Source organism: Orycteropus afer, unplaced genomic scaffold (genome assembly GCF_000298275.1).
Source record: "Orycteropus afer afer isolate SDZICR_OR568_19922 unplaced genomic scaffold, OryAfe1.0 scaffold00654, whole genome shotgun sequence".
NCBI lineage: Eukaryota > Metazoa > Chordata > Mammalia > Tubulidentata > Orycteropodidae > Orycteropus > Orycteropus afer.
In genome coordinates this window covers 341,757-360,846 of record NW_006922241.1, presented here as the reverse complement: position 1 = coordinate 360,846, position 19,090 = coordinate 341,757, and the positions used below count along the sequence as shown (strand labels likewise).

General features: G+C 37.3%; 1 protein-coding gene across 1 annotated transcript in view; it reads right to left on the bottom strand.

Annotated features, from left to right (window-relative positions):
• LOC103210806 (COMM domain-containing protein 10) overlaps positions 1-19,090 on the bottom strand; it is a gene marked incomplete at its 5' end in the record, with an annotated part of 365,452 nt that overhangs the window by 5,669 nt on the left and 340,693 nt on the right. Inside the window, 1 exon segment of the mRNA XM_042783092.1 lies at positions 10,792-10,841. Coding sequence (XP_042639026.1) covers positions 10,792-10,841 — 50 coding nt within the window.

Here is a 19,090-nt window from a genome sequence, read left to right as displayed (position 1 = left end):
TGATTTACTGTCACACTTTACTGGAACACTGAGCTCAAGAAGAAAAAGTACTGATACCCGAGATGAAATATGCTAAGAACTTATACCTATAATCTATATCTGGCATAACCATTATGCCATTATTACATTGCCCTTTTCCAGTTAACCTACAATGACTTGGAGACCATGGAGAATATAAGAGTGTTAAGTGTTTCATGTCTATGTGCAAATTTATCCAGGGGCCATTGTATGTTGAAACCTGTTACCGCTCTTATTCCATTTATTTCTCTGCTACTTCCAATCTCTCTTCCCCTACAGCAGTTCTCTTCAAGAGAGAACAGATAGAGATGTAGCAGGTAACATGTGAAAGCACCAATATCCTACTGTGAGATATTTTATCAGTTGCTGTTCTTAGATGGGTGAGATCAGGAGAAAGGGAAGTGAGGGCTAATAAAAACTCCTTTTTGAGAATTCTACAATATTATTGGACTGTTAAGTAAGTTACTAATATAATATTGTGAATTATGTATGTTAAAAAATGGTTTCTCTTTAAAATGACTCTGTACACATAAGACGGGGCAAAATGGTTAGCAAGAAGAAAGGCAGTGGAATGCAGAGACTATGAGCACAGAAGTTGAAGTCAGGCAGATCTGGGTGTAAATCTTAGCCATACCACTTTCCAGAATGAAGGTAAACCAAAAAACTAAACACACTGCTGTTGAGTTGCATCTGACTCATACTGACCCCTCTGTGGGTTTCCGAGGCAGTATAAGAAGTAGATTGGCCAACTTTCCTTCCAAGGAGCGGCTGGTGAGTTTGAACTGCATCTATAGATCTCATATCTCATTTATAAAATGGCCTATCTCATGAAACTGCTACAAGAAATAAATAACATGTACGAAACATTTAGCATATGGCCTGGTGTATCTGCAACTTCTAAGTAATTGCTAGTTTAATTGGTATCCAATGTGATCAGCCAGTAGACTATCATCAGTTTGACTACTTTTTGGGCGGCATCCTCAGAGGACTGCTGACTTTTTTGCCTCACTGGTAAAGTTTACAGAACTCTGCCTTGAATTATGAGTTTTTTACTTTAAGAGTAACACCACAAAACTGGTCATACCACCTTGCAATTCACTTCATTCACTTTGCAATCCGGTTGCCAGTGCAGATCTGCTTACATTTTTTCCAATATTTGCATTCTCTAGACTTTGGTCAACAGTGAGTTTCAGCTATAAGGTCAATGACAATATTTTATAAAGTTGACTATAAAAATTAACTGATTTGACTGCTTAGCAATTACAGCAAAGAAATAAACAAACACACACCAGGAAACTGTATAAGGACACTTGTCAGATAAGGAAAATTCAAGTATTTTCTTTCTATTAAAATGACCAACAGAAAAGTGGTTAAGACTGCACCCTGTCAAAGACAAAACTTGTAAGCTCTTGGTAAACAAAGTCATTCCATCAAAATCGGACTTGCACAGGTTTTACAGTATAACAAGTTTACTCTTTTTGAGACTAAAAATTCAGGAAAACAAAACAACAATCAAATAAGAAAAAGACTACTACAGTATTTAAAATGACTATCAAATAGCTCTTTTCTCAATGTGTAAAAATAAGATGAAACCACTAGTTAGTTAATGCTTCACTAGTATTTTGGAGTTCAAATAGCCACTTAACATTTCCCCTCATGTAAGTTTCCTGCTTAAGAATCAAACAATGTAGCTGATATGACCAGAGAAAAGAGATTAAAAATAACAGGTATCTTAATTATTGAGAAACTTTCTTTTCCCTCTTGGTTATTAATTCCCTCAGCTAAAACATATGCTGCCATTTCAATAAAAAGGGACATTAACCTCTTGACCTTCAATATAATTACTCTAGAAAGAGATATTACTACTGAGGCACCTTCCTTCAGGATAGGTGGTTAAGAAATAAAGCTTAACTTAACTACTTACAGGAGCTCTGGTGGCACGTTGATTAAAGCATTCAGCCGCTAACCAAAGGTCAGCAGTTTGATCTTACCTTTTACATTGGAAACCCTATAGGGCAGTTCTACTCTGTTCTATAGGGTTGCTATAAGTCAGAATGGACTCCATGGCAAACAAACAAACAAAAAAAACTAAACTCAATGCCATGGAGTCCATTCTGACTTACAGCGACTGCCACTGGGTTTCCAAGGCTGTAAATCTTTATGGAAGCAGATTGCCTCATCTTCCTCCCACAGAGCAGCTGGTGGGTTAGAACCACTGACATTCTGGTTAGCAGCCAAATATCTTATCCACTTACTTGACAGCAGTAGTGGGCTAAACTACTTATAATTTTACCATCTACATTCTTCTTAGTTTATGCAAATAAAGAACACAATCACTTTAATCTCCTTTAGGTCTACAATCTGAATTTATTGCCGCCTCCCCCACCGTCACTTTCTATAATCATTCACAAACTTTCCATTAGCACAAACCAAAAAAACCCACTGCACTGAGTTGATTCTGACTCATAGCAACCTTACAGGCAAAGTAACTGCTCCACTGGGTTTCCAAGGCTGTCAATCTTCATGGAAGCAGACTGTTTCATATTTTTCCAGTGGAGGGGCTATTGGGTTCAAACTACCGACCTTTGGGCTAGCAGCTGAATGCTTTAACCACTCCACCACCAGAGCTCCTTCCATTACCACAGGGAATGTCATAAATAGAAGCTTGGGAGAAAAGAATTGGAATTCAGTAGATTATTTTCAAACTTTGCATAATTTGATTTCTTAGTATGACTTTTTTTTTTTTTTTTAAAGAAGGTCTGCCTTAATAATTTCTGTTCAGTTCTGTAACTATGTATGGTCAAATGCTAATCAGTATTTTCAAATTAACTCTAAACTACATATACAATTGGGTCAAAACTGACACAAATTCAAACATTACCTCTTTGATTAAATGCTACAAGGCCTGAAAAATGCACCATAAAGAACTTGAGATATTACAACACACTTTTGAAGATTTTTCCAAAAAATAGCTGTTTTTCTTAGGTGCTGTCCAGTTGGTTTGGACCCTATTTACAACAGAAGGAAACAATGCTAATCCTGTGCCATCCTCATACTCACTGCCATGACTGAGTCCATCACTGCAGCCACTGTGCCAATCCATCTCTCTGAGGGTCTTCCTCTTTTTTCACTGGCTCTCTAATTTACCAGTAATAAATATATCAGACAGTGTCGCGCTGCTACTCATAAGATTTTTAGTGGCCATTTTTTTCACAAGTGGATGGCCCCACCATTCTTCCCAGTCTGTCTTAGTCTGGAAGCTCTGCTGAACCTTATCCACCAAGGGTGACCCTGCAGGTATTTGAAATACTGGTGGCATAGTTTCCAGCTTCATAGCAACACATAACCCACCACAGTACAACAAACAAACTGACAGATGAGCACTTACTGGTGAACATCTAAGACTACAGTTTTCACTCTGGATTACAGTTCAACACACAAAAATCAAAATCCTCACAACTAGACCAATAAGTAACATCATGGTAAAGGGAGAAAAGATTGAAGTTGTCACAGATTTCATTTTACTTGGATCCATAATCAACGTTCATGGAAGCACCAGTCAAGAAATTAGACTTCATCTTGCACTGGCAAATATACTGCAAACATCTTCTTTAAAGTGTTAAAGGGTAAAGATGTCACTTTGAAGACTAAGGTGCATCTAACCCAAATCAGAGTATTTTCAATTGCTTCATATACACGTGAAAGTTGAACAATCAGTAAGGAAGACCAAAGAAGAATTGATGCCTTTGAATTATAGTGTTGGCATATAACACTGATTATACCATAGACTGTTAGAAGAATGAATAGGTCTATCTTGGAAGAAGTGCAGCCAGAATACTCCTTGGAAGCAAGAACGGCTGGACTTCATCTCACCTACTGTGGTCATATTGTCAGAAGGGACCAGTCATATCATGCTTGGTAAAGCAGAACATCAATAAAAAAGGGAAAGACCCTCAATGAGTAGGAGTGATACATTGCAGTGGCTGCAATGATGGGTGCAAACATAACAAGGATTGTGAGGATGGTGCAAGACCAGCCAGTGTTTTGTTCTGTTGTGCATAAGGTCACTATAAGCTGGAACTGACTCAGTGATACCTAATAATAACCAGCTGGCTGGCCAGGTAGCTGCCTTCCAAATCTCTTGGCATAAACAAGTAAGTTCCTCCAGTGCTGCATCCATTTGTTGAAACATCTCAAAGCATATTCTGTCAATTCCTGGAGACTTGTTTTTTTGCCAACTCCTTCAGTGCAGCTTGGACTTCTTCCTTTAATATCATCAGTTCTTGATTATATGCTACCTCCTGAAATGGCTCAATGTCAACCAATTCTTTTTGGTACAGTGATTGTGTATTCCTTCCATCTTCTTTGGATGCATACTACATCATTCAACATTTTTCACATAGAATCCTTCATTATTGCAACTTGAAGTCTGCATTTCTTCTTCAGTTCTTTCACTTGAGAAATTTTGAGCATTTTCTTCCCCTTTGAGTTTCTAACTCCAGGTCTCTGCATAGTTCATTGTAATACTTCACTGTGTTTTCTCAAGCCATCTTTGAAATCTTCTGTTAAATTCTTTTACTTTATCATTTCTTCCATTTGCTTTAGCTACTCACAATTCAAGAGCTATTTGCAGGGGGAAAAATTGCTAGGGCCCTAGAATTACATTTGCAAACAGCCTAGAGTTCACTTATAGGCCTCCACTCTGGGTTCATTCTTCCAGTAGCAAACTGAAAGCAGTGTGCACACCCCTAGGTCAACAGATGGCCAAGAGGCAGCTGTTTTGTGGAGATGTAGGGATGGAGCTTAGATGTGTAGGTATGCACAGTAGGACCCTTGGGTGAGAAAGAGAGATGAGTGTAAAAAGGAAAGGGGCACTGGCATGAAACTACAGTCATGAGTTATCAAATGTATTCTCTTTTCAATCAGACACTAAAACTATCTTCAACTTGAGCTATATAACTGTAGTCATTCAGTGAAACAAAAAACAAGCACATACTTCTAAATATATGCATATATTTCCTTCATATAGACACACATACATGGATCTAGAAGGTATTGCACCTTGCTTTTAAAACAGTCAAGCATTCAGGAAAAAAGTTATGACAACTTTATATTCCCAATCTTCCAATAATGAGATACGAAGGATATTTTCTCACAATGCAAACTAGATTTTAAATTCAAAGATTTGAAAGAAATTGATGTGGCTGGTAATTTTACAAGTGAGTGTATACTGTCTTCCATTACATTCCAAAGGAATGTAATGACTAGAAAACACAAATTATTTCTGGGATGGCTCTTTGTTGCTTGTTTGTTTAACAGAAGTGTCAATAGATAATGAAAAATAATACAGAACAATTCATGTAAAGTATGTGTCAGGTTCTGTGCAAAAGTAGTACCTTGATGTTGTTATGTGCCGTGGAGTCGGACTCGACTCACAGTGACCCCTCCTTGGGTTTCTGAGGCGTTATCACTATGGAAGTAGATTGCCCAACCTGCCTTCCAAGGAGTGGCTGGTGGGTTTGAACTGCCAGCCTTCTGGTTAGCAGTCAAATGCCTTAGGCACTACGCTACCAGATGATAGGTCAAAATATTGCTATATATATACTCTTTCACACAAATGAAGATTTTTTTAAAAGCATAAAAATGCAGTAAATAAGGTTTACTAGTTATTTTTATAGGAGAAGTGATTGATTTTGTACTGTCCTAATCCTTACTATTGCATGGTCTCGTAGCACAGTGGTTAAAGCACTGAATTGCTAACCAAAAGGTTAGCAGTTCCAACCCACCAGCCACTTCACAGGAGAAAGATGAGGCAGTCTGCTTCTGTAAAGATTTACAGCCTCTGAAACTCTACAGAAGCAGTTCTACTGTGTCCTATAGGGTCACTATGAGATGAAATAGACTTGATGGCAGTGGATGGTTTATTGTATGGTCCCTCTTGAAATAAAACTATATATAAGATGTTTTAAAGGCTACTGAAAATGACACCTGCTCATGTGACAATAAAGAAGAACATAATTTTTCTTAGTCCTTTATTCTTTGGCTCTACACACTCTAATCTAACCATCTAGGTTTTGTACTTTTTTTTTTTTTAAATATTTTTGTTCTTGTTGAGAACATATGCAAAGAGCATACACACCAACTCAATAGTTTCTACTTGTACAATTTAGGGACAATGATAACATTCTTTGAGTTGTACAATTATTTTCACCCTTTTTTTCTGAGGTGTTCCTCTCCCCTTAACATAATTCGCTGCCCCCTAGGGTTCCTATCCAATCTCTTGAGTTGCTGTTGTCAGTTTGATCCCACATATCAAAAGAACCAAACCCACTGCCTTCAAGTCAATCCCGACTCCTAGTGACCCCCACTGGGTTTATAGATCTTAAGAGTCCAATGCTCAAACATTCTTTCCTAGTTAAATTGAACTATTATTTGGTTTTAAGAAGACTTCAGGAGCTATTTTTGGTTTAAGGTTTGAAGATTATCTCAAGGCAATAGTTTCAGGGGTTCATCTAGTCTCCATAGCTCTGGAAAATACGGATTCTATGAAGATTTGAAATTCTGTTCTGTACTTTTCCCTTTGATCAGGATTATCCTATAGAATCTTTGATCAAAATGTTCAGTTATGCTAGCTGGTTACCATCTGGTTTTGGTCTCATGGCAAAGGAGACAGTTGTTCACGGAGGCAGTTAGCCACACGTACCAATTCTCTTTCCTATTCTTGACTCTCCTTCTTCCTCTGGTCAAATAGAGACCAATTGTTGTTGCACCCTGGATGGCTCCTTGTAAGCTTTTAAGACCCCATGCACTACACAATGAAGTAGGGGGTAAAACAAAAACGCTGAACACGTTTTAGACCAATTAAGTGAGATAACCTATCAAACCATGGCCCTTAACCTCCAAACTAGGGAATCAAATCCCATGAGGTGTCTGGTTATACATAAGCAGCTTCAGCGTTTTTTTTTTTTTTTTGTCAGTGCTATGTATATTTACCACATCTATCACAGAACTTTTGCCAATTCAACTTTTTACAAGTATACAACTTATTGACATCAATTGTATTAATCAGCTGTGGAACTCTATCCTTAATCAATGCGAGTTTTCCAATACCGTAAACATAACCCTTCATTTCCTCCTCTCTCCCACCCCTGGTAACCACTAAAAAACTTTGATGTCTATACATTTGCATGTTCTTATGATTTTATATAAATGAGGTCATATAATATTTATCCTTTTGTGAGAACTTTTTAGTTTTATTTCCCACAAGACCCACTAATATTCTATGCTCCAAAAAAAAAAACAAAAAAAACCAAACAAACTGGTGTACTCACTTGTCTCCCAAATAACCCTCACTTTCCTTCCTCTGTTTTAACTCATGTGGTCTTATATCTATGTGGACTGTAGTTCAAAATAGGAAAGATAAAAACAATTTAAAAAAAAAAAGTTCCTATAAGAAAATATAGGTGAATGACTCCATGACCTCGAGGTATAGAAAGATGTCTTAAAAGGGCATAAAAAGTATTAACTATAAAGTAAATGAATTATTAATGAAAATATATCAAGATCATAACTTCCATTCATCAAAACACACCATGAAAAGAGTAAAAAGGCTACCCACAAAGACTCACATCCAGAATATAAAAATTTCTGCTAAAAGAGATTAAAGAAGGCATAAATAAATGGAAAGCTGTTTCATGTTCATTGATTGGAAGACTTAATATTGTTAAAATGTCAATATTACCCAAAACAATGTATAGATCCAACACAAATCCTGATCAAAATTCCAACAGTCTTCTCCACAGAAATGGAAAAACCAATCCTCCACTTTATATAGAACAACAGTTAGAGGTCCTGAATAGCAATGCTGAGAGAGAAGAACAAAGACTCATATTCCCTGATTTTAAAGCCTATAACAAGCTACAGTAATCAAAACATCTACTACTAGGAGGTAGACAGAAGCACTCGGCATGTTATTAGGCCAACTACTGTGACGTCCCATGAAACCATGAACCTAAACTTCCAAATCAAGGAAATAAAGCCCAAGAGGTGTTTGGCTGAACATAATAAACAGCCTCAGCAGCAATTCTATCTTTTCTGTACGTGTGTGATTGTTGTAAATATTATTGATCACACAACTCTCACAAATTCAACTTTTTACAGTTGTAAATTTACAAATCACAACTCACGACAGCATTGACAGCATTAAAGCTAAATGCAACATCTTGTACAACTCTCAAAAACAGTAACACTGAATGTCAGAAGGCAGACACAGAACAGCACATAGTGACGAAGATTTAAAAAAACTAAAACAAAGGTTTAAACACTTAGGTGATAAAAGTATGAAAATATTACCCGAAATGTCAGAATAATGATCCTCATTGGGTGAATGGAGAGAAGAGACTGTAATTTGAGAGGACGTGTACCAAAAACTTCTGAGGTGCTATGTTGTTGTTAGATGCCACCGAGTCAGCTCTGACTTATAGTGACCCTATGAACAACAGAACGAAACACTACCTGGTCCTGTGTCAATCTCACAATCCTTGCTATGCTTAAGCTCACTGTTGCAGCCACTGTGTCAATCCATCTTGTGGAGGGTCTTCCCCTCTTCTGTTGACTCTCTATTTTACCAAGTATGATATCCTTCTCTAGGGACTGGTCCCTTCTGCCAACGTGACCAAAGTATGTGAGACGAAGTCTTGCCATTCTTGCTCCTAATGAGCATTCCAGCTATACTTCTTCCAAGACTGATTTGTTCATTTTTCTGACAGTCCATGGTACTTTCAATATTCTTTGCCAATAATTTATTTCTTGATATGGGTGCTGAGTATAAGAATCTTGTCTTTGTGATAAATGCTTATGCTTTTTTGTATGTGTGTTATATATATTTCCCCTACAAATAAGCAAAAGGTAAATAAGCACATAAGGCATTGTTAGGTGTTACATTCATTCATTCATTTTTTTGTTTTTTTTTCAGCCTGAGATAATCAGTCACAAATTTTGTCTCACAAATATCGAGTTAATATTATATCTCAGTTATTGCTCTAACCAGCCAGTTTCCATCGAGTCAATTCTGACTCATGGTGACTCTATGTGGAACTGTGTTCCTTTAGACATTCATTCACTTTTAATCAATAAACATTTACTAAATCTCTATCCCCAAGGTGCTATAGTGACATAGTGGGTAAGGCATTTGGATGCTAACCATAATGTTGGTGGTTCAAGCTCACCAGCTACTCTGAGGGAGGAAGACCAGACAATATACTTCCATAAAGATTTACAGCCTTGGAAACCCAATGGGAATCACTATGACTCAGAATTGACTCCATGGGAGTAGGTTTGTTTTTGGGGTTTAAATGTCTCCCAAGCCTGTTCCAGGCACTGGATGCACAGCAATGAATAAATCACCAAAAATTACCCAAACAGTAAGTATGTTAGGTAATAATAAAAATTATACATGTAGAGATGTTTGTTTGTGATAAGTCCTAAGGAGAAAAATAAAGCAAGGATAGGGAGTGTCACCCTTAGGAGGTGTGAGGTGGTCTCACTCAGAGGGTGATGTATGAGTTAAGACTTAAAAGAGGTGACAAAGTGATATGGAAGATAACTGAAAGAAGAGTGTCCAAGAATAGCATTATATGTTTGTGACAAATAGGTCTTTTTTCTGCATGTTCTGTCAGGAACTACACTGATTTTCTACTTCATATCCCTATGAGGCTAGCACAGTTTCACAAAGGAAATTAATTTGTTTTGTATTCATTCTTTCATTCAGTAGATAATTAAAGAACCCATACTCTGTACAAGGCTTTTTTTGTTTTGTTTCGTTTTTATTCCCTCCTCTTCTCACCTATCCTCGGTAACCAACAAAGTGAATTTCCTTCCCTGAATAAACCTTTGCTTGGCTTTTTACAATAACAGGCTCTTACAACATTTGTCCTTCTGTGATTGACTTATTTCACTCAACATAATGTCCTCCAAATTCATCTATGTGATGAGATGATTCATGTACTCTTCATTATTCTTTAATGCTGCAAAGTACTGCATTGTGTGAATGTACCATAGTTTGGTTATCCATTCATCTATTGATGAGCATTAAAGTTGCTTCCATCTCTTTCCGGTAGTGATTGTGCTGTGACGAACATGGGTGTGCATGTGTGTTCATGTCCTGTCTCTCATCTCTTCAAGGTATATTCCTAGTAATGGAATTGCTGGATCAAATGGTATTTCTATTTTCAGTTTTTTAAGGAAACACCATACCATTTTCTATAGTGGTTGTACCATTTTGTATTTCAACCAGCAATGTATGAGAGTTCCAATCTCTCCGCAACCAGGCATTTTGATGTACCAGGCATTTTGACAGGTGTTTGGGATGTGGACATTCCTGGTCTCCCTGGACCTAGAAGTCTGGAGTTTGGAGTGAATGCAGGGACTAATAAATACTAGACTATACTGGCGATTGGAATGCAAAAGTTGGAAACAAAGAAGAATCACCAGTAGTTGGAAAATTTGGCCTTGGTGACAGAAATATCACTGGAGATTTCATGATAGAATTTTGCAAGACCAATGACTTATTCATTGTAAACACATTTTATCAACAACACAAACAGCACAGCAGCTATACACATGGGCTTTGCCAGATGGAGTACAAATGAATCAGATTGACTACATCTATAGCACGAGATGATGGAAAAGCTCAGTATCTTCAGCTAAAACAAGGCCAGGAGCTGATTATGGAACACACCATCAACCAGTCAAATGCAAATTCAAGTTAAAGACAATGAAAACAAGTCCAGGAGAGCTAAAATATGACCTTGAATATATCCCCCCTGCAGTGTAGTAAATTACTTAGTATGGCTTTTCTACCCATAAGTCATTGTAAACTCAGTGGTGGAATGAGCAACTGAGGAGCTCCTGATTGTAAATGCTATCTACCTGGGCTTTTCTGTGGGTGTGGCACAACACAATGTTATGGGAGGCTCTCTCTCAGGTGCTTAGAGTTCTGATGTTATGATTGGCTAGTTTGACCACCCTGCCGGGTTCAAAAAGAGGCCTCCTAGAGGCAGAAAACTCTCTCTCTGACTGCTGGTTGAGGAAGATGTGCTGCTGAAAGAGACACGCGCTGCTGGGAAAGAGATGCAAGAGACACGCATTGCTGAGTGAGACACCGAGGGACCAGCACTGCTGAGAAAGAGACTGTGAGAGACTTGGCTGAGAGATGTTGGGCTGGGGAGAGAGACTGAGCATTTTTCCTGAACTTGAATTGTAGTCTGGTGCTTCCCTAATAAAACCCATAATCTGTGAGTTCTGTGTGGCCACTGCAGTGAATTATCAAACCCAAGAGAGAGGTGGTGGGTGATTTGGAAGGAACGGTTGGAGAAAGGGCTGGAGGGAAGCAGCATGTCTGGCCTTGCAGTAATAGGCCTTGGGCTATGGATGGTGATTCTGCCTTCCTCTTGTGGGGTTCTAGGAGGTCAGAACATGTGGCCTCCTTGCCCTTTTTTGCACCCCCTGAATTTAGAGACCATCTAAGGAATAGATTTGATCCACTGAACACCAATGACCAAAAACCAGAATTGTGGGATGACATCAAGAACATCATCCATGAAGAAAGCAAAAGGTCATTGAAAAGACATAAAAGGAAGAAAAGACCAAAATAGATATCAGAAGAAACTCTGAAACTTGTCCTTGAATGAAGAGAAGCTAATGCAAATGGAAGAAATGACAAGATAAAAGAGCTGAATAGAAGATTTCAAATAGCAACCTGAGAAGACAAAGCCCATTATTATAATGAAATGTGCAAAAACATGGAGCTGTAAAGCCAAAAGGGAAGAACATGCTTGGCATTTCTCAAGCTGAAAGAACTGAGGAAAAATTTAAGCCTCCAGTGGCAATACTAAAAGATTCTATGGGCAATATATTGAATGATGCAGGAAATGTCATAAGATGATGGAAGGAATTCATAGTCTCTGTACCAAAAAGAATTGGTTGATGTCCATCCATTTCAGGAGGTGGCTTATGATCAAAAACCAACGGTACTGAAGGAAGAAGTTGAAGCTGCACTGAAGGAAGTGATGAAAAACAAGGCTCCAGGAATTGACAGAATACATATTGAGATGTTTTAATAAACAATGCTGTGTTGGAGGCACTCACTCAGCTATGCCAAGAGATGTATTTGGAAGACAGCTATCTGGACAACTAACTAGAAGAAATCCATAATTGTACCCATTTCAAAGAAAGGTGATCCCACAAAATGTGGAAATCATTGAATAATATCATATGCAAGTAAAATCTTACTGAAGATAATTCAAAAACAGATGCAGCAGTATAATGACAGAGAACTTCTAGAAATTCAAGCTGGATTCAGAAGAGGACATGGAATGAGGGATATCACTGCTGATATCAGAAGGATCTTAGCTGAAAGCAAAGAATACCAGAAAGATGTTTACTTGTGTTTCATTGACTGACTATACAAAAGTGTTTGATTGTGTGGCTCATAACAAATTATGGATAACATTGCGAAGAATGGGAATTCCAGAACATTTAATTGTACTCATGAGGAACCTGTATATTGACCAAGAGGCTGTCATTCAAAAATAATAAGGGGACCCTGCATGGTTTACAATCAAGAAGGGAGTACGTTAGGGTTGTGTCCTTTCACCATACTTATTTAATCTGTATGCTGAGCATAATCCAAGAAGCAGGACTATATAAAGAAGAACTGGCATCAGGGTTGCAGGAAGACTCATTATCAACCTGTGATATGCTGATGACACAACTTTGCTTGCTGAAAGTGAGGATGACTTGAAGCACTTACTGATGAAGATTGCATTATGGATTACACCTCAATATAAAACCAAAATCCTCACAACTGGAGCAACAAGCAGCATCATGATAAACAGAGAAAAGACTGAAGTTGTCAAAGACTTCATATTACTTGGTTCCACAATTAACACCAATGGAAGCAGCAGTCAAGATATCTGATGGTGTACTGCACTGGGCATATCTGCTGCAAAAGACCTCTTCCAAATGCTGAAGAGTAAAGATGTCTCTTTGAAGATTAAGGTGCACTTAACCCAAGCCATGGTATTTTCAATCATCTCATATGCATGTGAGAGCTGGACAATGAATAAGGAAGACTGAAGAAGAGTTGATGCTTTTGATTTCTGGTGTTGGTGAAGAACACTACAAGTACCATGGACTACTAAAAGAACCAACAAATCTGTCCTGGAAAAAGTGCAGCAGAATGCTCCTTGGAAGTGAGAATGGTCAGACTTCATTTCACCTACTTTGGTCATGTTGTGAGAAGAGGCCATTCCCTGGAGAAGGATATCATGCTTGGTAAAGTGGTGGGTCAACGAAAAAGGGGAAGGCCCTCAACAAGATGGATTGACACTGAGGCTGCAATGATGGCCTCAGGCATAGCAAGGATTGTGAGGCTAGCACAGGACCAGGCACTGTTTTGTTCTGCTGTACATAGGGTAGCTACGAGTTGGAGACAACTCAACGGCACCTAACAACAACAATTAAAATTGTCTTAAAGGACACAAGGGAAAAAAATACAAAATTTTATTTTAATATTTAAAATGTGACCTGGATAAATTAGTCAGATGAATGGTAAAATGGAGGATGGGAAAGGAGAGGGATTTTAGAGCAAAGATAATTCCAAGCAGAGGTAAAAGAATAAATACAGCCTGTGTGAAAAAGCGTGTTCCTTTTGATGGACAACAGAAAGACCAGTGTGGATGGAGCATGGTAAGGATGGAAGGGAGAAAAGGAATGTAACAGCAAGGGAGCAAGATAAAGTGTTGCTGTTCTGGAAACATTCTCCAGAGGCAGCCTTTTTCAACATAATTTAAGATAGTATGTTAACATGATATTTGATGAAAATATGGTAGAGGAAGCAGAATAAAAGCAAGACCATGAGGCATACAGAGAAGTTACTCACTCTAGTGTATTTTGTGTTTATTTCTCCACTAACCCATTTTGGGATAGATAGAAGATACCTTTTTCCAAAGAGCAATGGAAAGCCACTGGAGAGTTTTAAGCATAAAGTAATGTATTTACATATTTAATTATATTTACACATTTAAAAATTCCCTTTGGCTCTTATTTGGAAAGGATTAGAATTGGTCAAATTGCATGTGAAAAAACCAATTAGGAGGCTACTGGCTTAGTTTAGGTAAGAGAGAAACAGTGGCTTGATCTAATGTGATGAAGCAACCATAGAATAAAGTAAAAAAACTTGAGATATGCTTTAGAGGTTAGAAGAGATAGCCCTTGGTGATTGACTTGAGTTAGGATGAGAAGGAAGGGTTACAGAAATAACTCCTAAATTCCTATCAAGAGCAACTTCAAGGATTCAATGGAGACTGAAAACCTGAGAGGAGCAGATTTGAAGGAGAATGGAAGAGTCAAAAGTGTTGCTTGAGACAGTTTGTTATGTCTGTGAGACATCTCTGGAAATACATGAAAAAGATCTAGAAAGCCAGAAAAGGGATTCATGTAAGAGATATACATCTGGGAGTCATTAATATATTGATGATATTTAAAACCATAAAAATGGGTGAGATTTCCCAGGAAAAGAGTGCAGTATGAGACGAGAGAGCAGCCTGGGGCTAAGCCCTAAAGAACTCCAATATTTAAGGTAGGAAGGTGTTCAATAAATGATAATTATCATCAGGTTCACAAATGTTCTCAGCATGGTATTTTCAAATGTATGGTGGAAATTTATTACAAGAATCAAAATAATACTGTAAGTTAATACACAAGCAATAAAACTGTGTGGCTTATTACAAAACTGTGGCTTATTCTTAAATATGCCTTTAATTTTCCATTTTCCAGTAAAACCCATTAAAGTCACTAATATTGTTAACTAAATATACACAGAGTGGAAGATTTGCTTGCTTTCTTTTGCCTTGTACAATAAGATTACAACCAGGAACAAACGTAGAAAATCTATTATTTACATTATCTAAACTGGTCTCATGTATTAATATCAAACTGTCTGTACCTGATCTGAAAATATTGCAAAAAAAAAAAAAAAGAATGTGCAAAGATTAACACTCTGCTGATTTCATAAAAGAGAAGAAAGATGTATTTGTTCACGCATTCATTTTTATTTTTAATTTGTAATCCTGTCTATGAGACCTGGATAATGTTGCACATAGCCATTAGTAAAATTCCCATGAAAACATAATTTAATAAGATCTTCTGAGAGGTCTGATTTGATGGAAGTTGACATTAAAAATGTCTCCTGTTTTCCCATTAGTTTACCAATTAGAAACATATACACATTTTCAAAGGGAGAAATGCATTAATCTCTTCATAAATTATCCAAACAAAAATATCCTCTCAGATGTAAACTAGAAAAGAATTCAACCAAATTTACACTGTTCACCTTTTAAACTTAAATTGGATATTAAAAGTAGAAATGATACAATGATCTTTTCACCTAGAAAATAAGGACATACATGATTCCAGTAAAAGAACAACTAACTTGCCCAAGCTGAATCTAAAACCTAGGTATCTAAAATCTAGGTATCTGCAAAGGAATTTTTTCCTTTTTCATTACAGAAATGAAGCTCAGAGATAAAAATCATTAGACAGAAAACATGTACTAAATAAGTACATCTGTTGTTGTTGTTGTTATGTGCTGTCGAGTCGGACGTGACTCATAGCGACCCCTCCTTGGGTTTCCAAGGCAGTATCACCAGAAGTAGATGGCCCCATCTTCCTTCCGAGGAGTGGCTGGTGGGTTTGAACTGCTAGCCTTCTGGTTAGCAGTCAAGTGCCTTTAGGCATTACACTACCAGAGCTCCTAAATAACTACATGTATAGATTATATTATCTATAATCACGTGTATGTCCTTGCCATTGTTAGGCACCCCCAAGTCAATTCCAACTCATAGTGGCTCTATGAGTGAAACACTGCCTAGTTCTAAGCCATCCTCAGAATCACTGCTAAGTTTGAGGCCAATGTTGCAGTTATTGTGTCATTCCATCTCATTGAGGGTCTTCCTCTTTTTCATGACCTTCTATTTTACCAAGTACGATGTGCTTTTCCAGGGACTTGTCCCTCTTGATAACATGTCCTAAGTATGTGAAACGTAGTTTCACCAACCTTGCTTCTAAGGAACATTCTGGCTGTACTTCTTCTAAGACAGATTTCTTTGCTCATCTGACAGTCTGTGGTATATTCAATATTCTTTGCCAACACCATAATTAAAAGGCATCAATTCTTCAGTTCAGCTTACTATTTGCTGTTCAATTTTTGCATGCACATGAGGTAACTGAAAATCCCACAGCTTGAGTCACGTGTACTTTAGCCCTCAAAGTGACATCTTTGCTTTTAACTTTTTAAAGAGGTCTTCTGCAGCAGATTTGCCCATAACTAAATGTATAGTTATAACCACCAAACCCACTGCCGTCAAAATGTTTATGACTCATATAGGGCAACCCTATAGGACACTGTATGGAATCGTCTACAGATGCAGCACAGACAGTAGGCTCCGCAAAGGCAGAGTTATCTTTTACTTTCCTTATTGTAGCCCAATAGCCTAGGATGGTGCCTGATCATAGTAGCACTTAAGACATCTTTATTCAGCTTCATTTTAAGAGGAGGAGTATACTAAATTTAAATACTCTTTTCTCTGCATCCTCCCTACCCCATGGGGGGGTGGAATACCATATATGGAGAACAACAGAATAAATGGCTTTAATCTACCTGATGACAGTATTTTCCAATTACAGCATTTGACTCCAATAATGACAGCAGTCTTGTAGCTCTCATAACTTTTTACTCAGAAAATGTATGTTATAGGCTAAATGTTGTTGTTGTTATGTGCTGTCGAGTTAGACCTGACTCACAGCCACCCCTCCTTAGGTTTCCAAGGCAGTATTACTACGGAAGTAGATTGCCCCATCTTCCTCATGAGGAGTGGCTGGTGGGTTTGAACCATCAGCCTTCTGGTTAGCAGTCAAGTGCCTCAGACACTATGCTACCACAGTGTAAGAAAAAGGTAATTATAAACACATGCTGGCTTAATTTTTTCTATCTTGTGCTGTCATGTCAGTCTTCAAGAAAAAGATCACCAATAATGCATCTAAATGAGCGTTAATTTCATAATTTAGTTACAATTTACACTTCCTATCTGCTAACTGGAAGCTCTGTTTCTGAAAAATAAAATGAGCAAGTTCATCATTTGCTTCATGTTAGGAAGGGTACTGAATGTATCATATAATGTGCAGCTGAAATTTCATTGTTAACCTGCACTGCAATAGCAGCAAAGTCACTATTCTACTCCCAACACTTAGGACTAAGAGTCCTAAAGAGATGCAGGAACAATAAATAATTACATGGGGTACGAGGTCAATTTAAGCCAACTAACCATCCAGAGGAAATTTTTAACCTGTAATGGTTCTATTCTAAACATATGACAGCTGATAAGTTAGTTCCTTTTTCTATCCACAAAAGTCTTCTAACCTAGTTATCTGATATGATTTGTAAAATCCTCTTGGAATCATCAATGATGCATATTCTAAAAATTAAATGGTTCTAACAAGTTGATATTTTCCATAACCTCAGTATATTTGGAGCTCATAAATAAGGTTTTCATCTTACATTTGAGTAACAGCATCTGGGGCATACTACTGTGAATTAAAAACAGAGAGCAACGGCAAATAGTTTGGTCTGTATTGTGTTAACTCAGGGAAAATAAAAACGTTGGAGAATTTCACTTTATTGATATATAATTCATACACCATAAAATTCACCTACTTAAAGTGTATATAATTCAATGGTGTTTAGTATGTTCAGAGAGTTGTGCAACTATAACCACATTGGTTTTAGAACCTTTTTATCATTCCAGACAGAAAATCTGTACCCTTTAGTTATCCCTCAGGCCCTAGACAACTACTAATCGACCTTGTCCTTATATATTTGCCTTTTTGACATTTAATATAAATGGAATAATTTACTATTAAAAGATCATATACAAGACCTTTTGTACTTGGCATCTTTCACTTAACACAATGTTTTCAAAGTTCATCCACATTGCAGCATGTATCAGCAAAACTTATTTCTATTTACAGAGAAAAAAAAATGTCTTCTAATTTAACAACTGAATTGCTATAGCTAGATAAAAAATTAGAATAAAAAATCATGTATGATACAAACACATGCTTACATGTTTAAACATAACATAAACAATGCTACAAACACTTTGATTTTTATTTGATAATTCAGAAGATACTTCTGATTCATGTTTTCATGCTTTTATGTGTATGTTTCAAATTAATTTTTTCTTCTCAGAAACCACTTATTCATACTTTAAGACTCTAATGAAATGTCACCTCTTCTGGGAAGCCTTACCTCCCCTTCCATCCCAGGTGCTTGCTTTACTGTTCTATAGCATATTCCACAGACCTGAATTAGTACATATGCTAACATTTTGCAATGGTGGCTTCCAAAACATGTTGTCCATTCCTTAGGTCAAAGGTAGTGCCATATTTGTGTGTATGTATGTACGTATATATGTATGTACATAAATACATATTCTTAACATAACATAGACATAGTAGACTTTCAATATACATTTCTTAAGAAAAAATCTGCTAAATCTTATCTTTAGGACACTCTTGAGACTTTCTGATGGCCATTTCTAAAATTTATGTTTAATTAGTTCAAATGATGAAAAGAAAATCTACCCAGAACAAAAAGTAGAAATAAGAATAATTCAAGTAATAACAGCAAACACATATATAATTTACTATGTGTCATGCACCAAGAACTTTTTATTCATTAACTAATTTTCATGTCAATTCCATGAGGTTATGTATGATTATTATTATTTCCTTTAGAGATGAAAATCTGAAGTAGAGAGAGATTAGGTAACCTTGAACAAGATCTCACAATAAGTTGTTGTTATGTGCTGTCGAGTCGGCCCCGACTCATAGCGACCCCTCCTTGGGTTTCCGAGGCAGTATCACTACGGAGGGAGCTCTGGTAGCATAGTGGCTAAGACACTTGCCTGCTAACCAGACGGCTGGCAGTTCAAACCCACCAGCTACTCCTCGG